The 10,876-nt window shown below is 34.9% G+C and overlaps 1 protein-coding gene across 1 annotated transcript; it reads left to right on the top strand.

The window, feature by feature from the left end:
• Positions 1-553: 553 nt before the first annotated feature.
• LOC114318535 (uncharacterized) lies at positions 554-6,898 on the top strand. The gene is made up of 3 exons (XM_082885042.1): positions 554-650; positions 806-1,144; positions 6,825-6,898. The coding sequence occupies exons 1-3, from the start codon at positions 554-556 to the stop codon at positions 6,896-6,898; spliced, it is 510 nt and encodes a 169-aa protein (XP_082741168.1).
• Positions 6,899-10,876: the final 3,978 nt, after the last annotated feature.

Raw genomic sequence — 10,876 nt, 5'->3', positions numbered from 1 at the left:
TTTTAGCTAGTCACATTTTTAGTACTCACTTCATCAAACTCTCTATATTAATTCAATCCTATTAAAAAATATATTTTTTATTGTATTTGTTTTTATTTATTTTTTTTATTAAATTAATGAGTTGGCTTGATCAAGCAGCATTTCCAGGGGCTTGATCAAGTAGCATTTCTTGGAGGAAACAGGGGCTTGCGGTTCGGCTCGGGCAACCATCGTGCTGATCTCCGATTAAGTTGAAATTTTTTGTGGTTGATCTACTCAATCAACTCTAAAATATGAACGGATCTAATCATTAGAAAGTCACCGACATGGTGGCCAACTGGTGCGTTTAGGATAAAATATAAAGACTCCAAATCCAAAACTAGACCATATTCTTCAATCATTCTACTGTGCATTCCAACGGCTATATTTATCAACGGTCAAAATTTTTCAAACGGTCATATTCTTCTACTATAAACAATATCATATGTTCTCTAATTCTCACAATCTAAATGAAATATTTTTCTTTCATTCTATCCTCATTAATTGTTTATATATGGATCTTCATTTTCTAGACATGATTCTTTATGACTCCGACTCCGATGATGAGTTGGAGATAGTTACAATAGCTTATATGGAAGAAGAGAGTTCATCAAAGTCACAACATGCTACTCGTAAACAACGCGAGTTCGTTTGGCATAATCCTTTGCAAGGCCATCAAAGGCTTTTTCTCGACTATTTTGCTGATCCACTATATATCCTCCCAAATTATTTCGGAGAAGGTTTCGAATGAATCATTCTCTTTTTCTCCGCATTAAATTTGAAGTAGAAGCTTATGAACCATATTTTGTTCAGAAAAGAAATGGTGTTGGAGTGCTCGGTTTGTCTTCTCTTCAAAAAATAACTACGGCTCTTAGAATGCTTGCTTATAAAGTAGCAGCTGATTTTATGGATGAATACTTGAGGATTGGAGAAAGTATTGCAATGAAAAGCCTAAAGAAATTTTTCAAAGTAGTGGTTGCAATTTTTTCTGATGAGTACTTGAGGTCACCGAACAACGACGACATTGCTAGACTTCTAGCTATTGGCGAAAGTTGCGGTTTTCTTGGGATGTTAGGGATTGATTGTATGCACTGGACCTGGAAGAATTTCCCAATTGCATGGAAAGGTATGTATACTGGCCATGCACATGAGCCAACAATTATTTTGGAAGCAGTAGCATCATATGATCTTTGGATATGGCATGCATTTTTTGGGTTACCAGGGTCTAATAATGTTATCAATGTTTTATAACGGTCTTTCGTATTTACCGAGCTTGCTCAAGGGCGTGCTCCTCGAGTTAATTACACCATTAATATAAATGAATATACCATGGGATACTACCTTGCTGATAGTATATATCCACAATGGGCAACTTTTGTTAAAACAATTCCTTGTCCACAAGGAAAAAAGAATAAACATTTTGTTGAGGCCTAAGAGGCGTATAAAAAGGATGTAGAGTGTGCATTTGGAGTGCTTCAAGCACGTTTTGCAATTGTGCGTGGACCTGCACGACCATGGGATCTTTAGACTCTTAAAGATATTATGAAGGCTTGTATAATACTACACAACATGATCATTGAGGATGAAAGAGATGACGGAGGAGAGCAAAACATTGATTATGAACAAATCGATAAAATCCCTCATGCATAAGTGTCACTTGAACGTACACCTGATATCATGGAATTTATTCAACGACATCGTCGCATAAGAGATAGAGAAACTCATTCTCAACTCCAATCGGATTTGGTTGAGCACTTGTGGCAAATCTATAGCCAATATGAAATTAATGAGAATGGACCTAAACACTAGGTTGGTTCTCATGATTACAACTTTTGCTGTAGCTTGTAAGTTTTTTCTTTTTTTTTTTAAACTGTTGTAGCTTGTAAGTTGATTTTTGGGAAAGTCATGTGTTAGACATAGTGATTTTGATGATTTTATTTATATTATGTTTTTGATTTTGTTTGATGAATTCATTTGATCAAAATGATATAAATTATCCATATTAATTCATCCTATTATTTTGTGGTTTTTGGAGGTGAAAATCAAGCCCAAATCCAGCACAAAACAGCCCCAAATTCAACACAAAAATAGCCTCAAATTCAACACAAAAATAGCCCCAAATTCAGCACAAAAACAACTGCAAAGCAGCCTCGTAATAGCAGCAAAATAGTCCCAAAATAGCAACAAAATAGCTCCGAAACAACAGCAAAAATAGCAGCAAAAGTATCCGAAACAACAGTAAAAACAACCCAAAAAATAGCAGTTCAGCTTAGTTTCATTTTGAAATAGAATAATCTTTGTAGCACCAAACTCCAACAAGTAAAGCTTACAAAATGCCAGTGTATTATATAGGCAAAAGTTACAAAATATACATAAACATTACTTTAGTCAAAAGTCACAAAAAAGAACCCCTGTTTCTACATCATGAAACCATATAGCACAAAAGGATCCAACTATTTCATCCAAACAAAATCTACCAAACTAACAGTCAAAAGTTACAAAAAACATAACAGTTTCATAAATTACTCAGAAATGTTGCTATTTCTTCGACTCCCAATGATTTCCATTTGACGTTGATAATAGTATTCTTGTTGTATTGAGGACATCCCACTCGTATCCATCATCATGATTCTCTCTTCTTCCTTCAATTTCTCCAATTCAGCTTTTTCAACATGAATAATATATGATTTCTCAAGCATTTCAAGTTTTTTCTTAGCTCCTTTCTTTCTCTCTTTTTTCATGTCAATTAGCAAGTCTACAATTATCTTAGCTCTTCAATTTTTTCAACCTTTCTTTTTCTTTCTTCTTGCCAATTGGCCTCTCCAATTGTACATTTATATCTCGTGAGATCTCATCTTCCTCTAGATTGACTAACTCTAGTGTTGAAGGTGAAGATGTGGAATTTCGACTCCTTTTTTGGATTTTTCTTTTGGTACGTCTCAAACCATTTTGGTTAATGCCTTAACACATTCCAACAATGTTCGAATGGAAATGAGGTGTTATGAACCTCCTGGTACATAAGTTTTGCCTTGCCAATCTGGAAAAAATATATATATATATATATCAAAATTTTAAAATATATTGAATGATAAATGTTTAAATATCTATGTAATTGATACCTTGTCTTGCTCATTCACACCCCTTTCATGCATTGATTCAATTTGTGCAAAGTACCCACAAAACTTATTGGTTCCAAGTTAAATGATTGACCACCGGTTCATCAAAGAATTATCAGTACGTTCACTAATAAATGTTTTGTGCTCGTGGAAGTACTCCCCAACTCTCCTCCATAATGTCTTACTTTTTTTCTCATTTCCATGCACTGCATCCAAGCTAGTATTAAGCCAAGCTGATATAAGCAAATTGTCTTCTTCTTTAGAAAAGTTGCCACTGCGTGACTTTTTCGTAGCATATTCTTTTTTGGTTGAAAACTGAGATTCTTGGCCAGCACCTTGACTAACTTGGTTCAGATATTGAGACTTCATGAATTGGTTGTCAAGGTTGGAGCCCTCTTGTAAAAGATTGGTGAAGAAGGGGTCTCCACTTGAATCCATCCTACAAGATAGAGTGAATCAAATCAGAATGAATCCATCGTTCAAGATAGAGTGAAAAATTTCAGATTGAATCCATCCCAACAAGACAGTAAGTTAGCACTTTCGTATAAAATAAAATCAATTCAATGAAGCCTACTAAGACCACCTCTAACCCTTAACTCAAATTTGGGGAAAAGAGCACATGTTTTAAGTTTTCGTTGGATTAAATAAGAGGAGTCAACAGCTTTTTTTTTGTTACAAAAATTAAATTTGATATGAATTTGAGTGAAGAATTTGAGTCTCCCTTTGAGTAAAACTCAAGTTGATATAAGTTTGAGTAAAGGGTTGAGCTTGGAGGAGTGTTTTGATAATTGTTTACTAAAATTTGAATTTTTTTTTTTTTTGAAAGGCAAAAGGAAGATTTTATTATGTAGAGAAAACTACATAACAAAAGCTTAATATAAGGAAGCATCATAGGTAGCTAAGCTAACATCCCAAAAGAGTTAATATGGAAGCAACTACCCAATCAAATGCTAGCAAAAACTGAAAATAGGTTGGAAAAAAAGTGTTGGTAAGGCACCAACACAGCCAACTCCCAACAAGCCAGAAAATGTCCTCTAGATTGTGTAGGAAATCAGTGATACTTCACACCATAGCAGCAAAGCATCCATTAGAAAACTGGCACATTCACCACACTTCACACCTTCTAAACCTTATCCATATTGTTATACTCTAAAATGGTATGCCGAGAAAGATTAAAATCTTAAAGCACTACTTCCTTTCTATTCCACTAAAATCAAAATAAAGACCAAAAAGTGGAGTTGAAGATTAAACAATAGGCAGAGGTAGGATGACTTAATTGTAACTAAAAAAAAGCTGGGGATGACCATTTCTTGCCCTTTTGACACGAGAGGATTTTATCTTTCTCTTTAATTTCATTTGTCTATGCACATCAAGAACATTAGCTTTATATGCCTCAGATTTCAGACAACAGAAAAGTTTCAATGCCTTAATTAGATATATAGAAGGTAACAAACATAAAGGGCTAAACATTTGGTTTTGGCTTAATTTGCTATCTAACTTGAACACACTTCCCTTTTATTTTTTCTACTTGTTCTCATAGCAATTCACCTTTATCTATCCTCTCTCTGAGAGTTATATTCAATGAGATGAACAATCAACAACACATTTCACATTTGATCACTTTTAACTAAATAGTGGTAGACAATGGGGCAAATTAATTTTATGCACTAATTACTCAACAAAAATCTTAAAATTATATCATAGTTGTATACAATGTGTATAAAAAAAAAACCATAAAGATCACAAACTATATATGTTCTTTCTCAGTATGATAGAAATTTTCTTTACCCAATTTTAAAGATTTTAAAAATATACAAGTAATCTAAGCTTTAAAATATCAACACATATATGCATTCACTTTCATTGAGGCAATTTATCAAACAGTTGTGATACAAGAATTTTGTGCATACAAATTTTCAAAGATGTTCAAACAACTTAATTCAATCAAAGAGTCATTGATGGTTCTCAAATAAAATTACAAACCCAATTCATCCAATCTAATCCAAATCTAGAGTACAACACAAAGAGAGAGAGAGAGAGAGAGAGAGAGAGAGATAGAGAGAGAGAGAACCTGAGTTTCAGATATGGTGAAAACAAATGCTGTGGAGTGGTTGCTGCTATGTAGTTTTGGCACGGAAGAGAAAGAAGGTAGAGTTTGGCTGGAAAAAAATTAACAAAAAAATGAATAACGATGAACAGTAGCTCGTTTGCTTTGAAAATTTGTATGCACAAAATTCTTGTATCACAACTGTTTGATAAATTGCCTCAATGAAAGTGAATGCATATATATGTTGATATTTTAAAGCTTAGATTACTTATATATTTTTAAAATCTTTAAAATTGGGTAAAGAAAATTTCTATCATACTAAGAAAGAACATATATAGTTTGTGATCTTTATGGTTTTTTTTTATACACATTGTATACAACTATGATATAATTTTAAGATTTTTGTTGAGTTATTAGTGCATAAAATTAATTTGCCCCATTGTCTACCACTATTTAGTTAAAAGTGATCAAATGTGAAATGTATTGTTGATTGTTCATGTCATTGAATATAACTCTTAGAGAGAGGATAGATAAAGGTGAACTACTATGAAAACAAGTAGAAAAAATAAAGGGGAAGTGTGTTCAAGTTAGACAAACAAATTAAGCCAAAACCAAGTGTTTAGCCCTTTATGTTTGTTACCTTCTATATATCTAATTAAGGTGTTGAAACTTTTATGTTGTCTGGAATCTGAGGCATATAAAGCTAATGTTCTTGATGTGCATAGATAAATGAAATTAAAGAGAAAGATAAAATCCTCTCGTGTCAAAGGGGCAAGAAATGGTCATCCCCAGCTTTTTTTTAGTTATAATTAAGTCATCCTACCTCTGCCTATTGTTTAATCTTCAACTCCACTTTTTGGTCTCTATTTTGGTTTTAGTGGAATAGAAGGAAGTAGTGCTTTAAGATTTTAATCTTTCTCAGCATACCATTTTAGAGTTTAACAATATGGATAAGGTTTAGAAGGTGTGAAGTGTGGTGAATGTGCTAATTTTCTAATGGATGCTTTGCTGCTATGGTGTGGAGTATCACTGATTTCCTACACAATCTAGAGGGCATTTTCTGGCTTGCTGGGAGTTGGCTGTGTTGGTGCCTTACCAACACTTTTTTTCCAACCTATTTGCAGTTTTTGCTAGCATTTGATTGGGTAGTTGCTTCCATATTAACTCTGTTGGGATGTTAGCTTAGCTACCTATGATGCTTCCTTATATTAAGCTTTTGTTATGTAATTTTGTCTACATAATAAAATCTTCCTTTTGCCTTTCAAAAAAGAAAAAAATTCAAATTTTAGTAAACAATTATCAAAACACTCCTCCAAGCTCAACCCTTTACTCAAACTTATATCAACTTGAGTTTTACTCAAAGGGAGACTCAAATTCTTCACTCAAATTCATATCAAATTTAATTATTGTAACAAAAAAAAGATGTTAACTCCTCTTATTAATCCAACGAAAACTCAAAACATGTGCTCTTTTCCGTAAATTTGAGTTAAGGGTTGGAGGTGGTCTTAGTAGGCTTCATCAAATTGATTTTATTTTATACGAAAGTGCTAACTTATTGTCTTGTTGATAAGGATTCAATCTAAAATTTTTCACTCTATCTTGAACGATGGATTCATTCTGATTTGATTCACTCTATCTTGTAGGATGGATTCAAGTGAAGACCCATTCTTTACCAATCTTTTACAAGAGGGCTCCAACCTTGACAACCAATTCATGAAGTCTCAATATCTGAACCAAGTTAGTTAAGGTGCTGGCCAAGAATCTCAGCTTTCAACCAAAAAAGAATATGCTACGAAAAAGTCACGCAGTGGTAACTTTTCTAAAGAAGAAGACAATTTGCTTATATTAGCTTGGCTTAATACTAGCTTGGATGCAGTGCATGGAAATGAGCAAAAAAGTAAGACATTTTGGAGGAGAGTTAGGGAGCACTTCTACGAACACAAAACATTTATTAGTGAACGTACTGATAATTCTTTGATGAACCGGTGGTCAATCATTCAACTTGGAACCAATAAGTTTTGTAGGTACTTTGCACAAATTGAATCAATGCGTGAAAGCGGTGTGAATGAGCAAGACAAGGTATCAGTTACATAGATATTTAAACATTTACCATTCAATATGTTTTAAAATTTTGAGATATATATATATATATATATTCCAGATTGCAAGGCAAAACTTATGTACCAGGAGGTTCATAACACCTCATTTCCATTCGAACATTGTTGGAATGTGTTGAGGCATCAACCGAAATGGTTTGAGACGTACCAAAAGAAAAATCCAAAAAGGAGTCGAAATTCCACATCTTCACCTTCAAGACCAGAGTTAGTCAATCTAGAGGAAGATGAAATCTCACGAGACACGCATATACAATTGGAGAGACCAATTGGCAAGAACAAAGAAAAAGAAAGGTTGAAAAAATTGAAGAGCCAAGATACTACAAGTTCTTCAATTGTGGACTTGCTAATTGACATGAAAGAAGAGAGAAAGAAAGGAACTGAGAAAAAACTTGAAATGCTTGAGAAATCATATATTATTCATGTTGAGAAAGCTGAATTAGAGAAATTGAAGGAAGAAGAGAGAATCATGATGATGGATACGAGTGGGATGTCCTCAATGCAACAAGAATACTATTATCAGCGTCAAATGGAAATCATTGGGAGTCGAAGAAAGAGCAATATTTTCGAGTAATTTATGAAACTGTTATGTTTTTTGTAACTTTTGACTGTTAGTTTGGTAGATTTTGTTTGGGTGAAATAGTTGGATCCTTTTGTGCAATATGGTTTCATGATGTAGAAACAGGGGTTCTTTTTTGTGACTTTTGACTAAAGTAAGGTTTATGTATATTTTGTAACTTTTGCCTATATAATACATTGGCATTTTGTAAGCTTTACTTGTTGGAGTTTGGTGCTACAAAGATTATTCTATTTCAGAATGAAACTAAGCTGAATTGCTATTTTTTGGGTTGTTTTTACTGTTGTTTCAGATACTTTTGCTGCTGTTTTTGCTGTTGTTTTGGAGCTATTTTGCTGCTATTACGAGGCTGCTTTGCAATTGTTTTTGTGTTGAATTTGGGGCTATTTTTGTATTGAATTTGGGGCTGTTTTTGTGCTGAATTTGGGCTTGATTTTCACCTCCAAAAACCACAAAATAATAGGATGAATTAATATGGATAATTTATATCATTTTGATCAAATGAATTCATCAAACAAAATCAAAAGCATAATATAAATAAAATCATCAAAATCACTATGTCTAACACATGACTTTCCCAAAAATTAACTTACAAGCTACAACAGTTTTAAAAAAAAGAAAAAACTTACAAGCTACAACAAAAGTTGTAATCATGAGAACCAACCTAGTGTTTAGGTCCATTCTCATTAATTCCAGATTGGCTATAGATTTGCCTATTCCAACCTAAGATTGGCTATAGATCTGCCACAAGTGCTCAACCAAATCCGATTGGAGTCGAGAATGAGTTTCTCTATCTCTTATGCGACGATGTTGTTAAATAAATTCCATGATATCAGGTGTACGTTCAAGTGACACTTGTGCACGAGGGATTTTATCGATTTGTTCATAATCAATGTTTTGCTCTCCTCCGTCATCTCTTTCATCCTCAATGATCATGTTGTGTAGTATTATACAAGCCTTCATAATATCTTTAAGAGTCTGAAGATCCCATGGTCGTGCAGATCCATGCACAATTGCAAAACGTGCTTGAAGCACTCCAAATGCATGCTCTACATCCTTTCTATACGCCTATTGGGCCTCAGCAAAATGTTTATTCTTTTTTCCTTGTGGACAAGGAATTGTTTTAATAAATGTTGCCCATTGTGGATATATACCATCAGCAAGGTAGTATCCCATGGTATATTCATTTCTATTAATGGTGTAATTAACTCAAGGAGCACGCCCTTGAGCAAGCTCGGTAAATACGGAAGACCGTTATAAAACATTGATATCATTATTAGACCTAGGTAACCCAAAAAAATGCATGTCATATCCAAAGATCATATGATGCTACTGCTTACAAAATAATTGTTGGCTCATGTGCATGGCCAGTATACATATCTTTCCATGCAGTTGGGCAATTCTTCCAGGTCTAGTGCATACAATCAATGCTCCCTAACATCCCAAAAAAACCGTGACTTTCGCCAACAGCTAGAATTCTAGCAATGTCATCGTTGTTCGGTGACCTCAAGTACTCATCAGAAAAAATTACAACCACTGCTTTGACAAATTTCTTTAGGCTTTTTATTGCAATACTTTCTCCAATCCTCAAGTATTCATCCATAAAATCAACTGCTACTCCATAAGCAAGCATTCTAAGAGCCGCAGTTATTTTTTGAAGAGAAGACAAACCGAGCACTCCAGCACCATTTCTTTTCTGAACAAAATATGGTTCACAAGCTTCTACTTCAGATTGAATACAGAGAAAAAGAAAACGATTCATTTGAAACCTTCTCCGAAATAATTTGGGAGGATATATGATGGATCAGCAAAATAGTCGAGAAAAAGCCTTTGATGGCCTTGCAAAGGATTACACCAAACGAACTCGCGTTGTTTACGAGCAGTATGTCGTGACTTTGATGAACTCTCGGCTTCCATAGAAGCTATTGTAACTATGGAGAAGTGGTTTGGAAATACTCTTCAGATCCTGGGAGACGCTAGTGATCCTCAGCTAGTCACCTGAAAAGATACAAACACTCCGGTCGGGGGTGCCGGAATTAGCACTTCGATGGACAAGTCAGTTCAGACACTCAGGATAGCTTGTTTACTAAGTTAAGCAAAAAGTGATTGTTACATGCCTTTCTAAATTTGTGGTTCTTGTATTTATGCTTGCTTTTTGGGCCTCGGGGCCTGAGCCTACTTTTATCCCATTCCTCTTTTATTTATTCGAAGCTACTGATCTCTGACTATTCGGCCTTCCTAACGTATTCGGCATCCTAGTCACGCAATATGGGGCCGAATAATATCTGATTTCTGGGGTACGCACCTTCCGACTCTTCTATTTATTCGGCTCCCACAATTGCCTCCCAAGCACTTTACCAACGACAGTTTGGCTGGAGTGCTTGGTTCCGAATTTTGAAAAGTCAGAGCCAAAATTCGACGGTTGGCCTCATCCTCATGCGGATATCTTAGTGCACCTCTTTCGGTTGTTGTGTCGACTTCTTGCCCCCTCGTACGTGTCTATTTATTGCGATTTAAAATTTTGACGTCCTTTCGAGTACGTATTTTATGACGCTCGTCGCTGGATTGCCTTTTGAATCGTCCCTGCAACTCTCTTCTCCGATATCCTCTTCGTCCTTTGTAAGTTCTCTCATTCCTTTCTTTGAAGACTCTTTCTGGTTTATTCCTTCCTTGGCATATTCTTATAAACCGTAGGGTATGGCGAAACATTTAAAAGACCTTCTCTTGTCAGATCGAATACCTGGCTTTAAACGCCATTTCTCCATTCCTGATGATGTCTGTCTGTCATTTGTGGCAGACGGCACTCTTGATATGGAGAGGGAGGACAAAACCACAATTGTCTTTCCTCTTTTGTCAATCGCAGAGGGTGGAGTCCGTTTTCCCCTTCACCCGTTTCTTAGGACTGTGCTTCGCCATTGGGGTTTAATCCCTTCCCAATTCAATGTGAATTTCTTTAGAATTATAATAGGGGTTATAGCGCTCAACCGTCGCCTTAGAATTAACC

This window comes from Camellia sinensis, chromosome 8 (genome assembly GCF_055761805.1).
Source record: "Camellia sinensis isolate YWXY chromosome 8, ASM5576180v1, whole genome shotgun sequence".
NCBI classification, from domain to species: Eukaryota; Viridiplantae; Streptophyta; class Magnoliopsida; order Ericales; family Theaceae; genus Camellia; species Camellia sinensis.
Note: the sequence above shows the minus strand (reverse complement) of the source record. Positions and strands in the feature narration are given on the sequence as shown.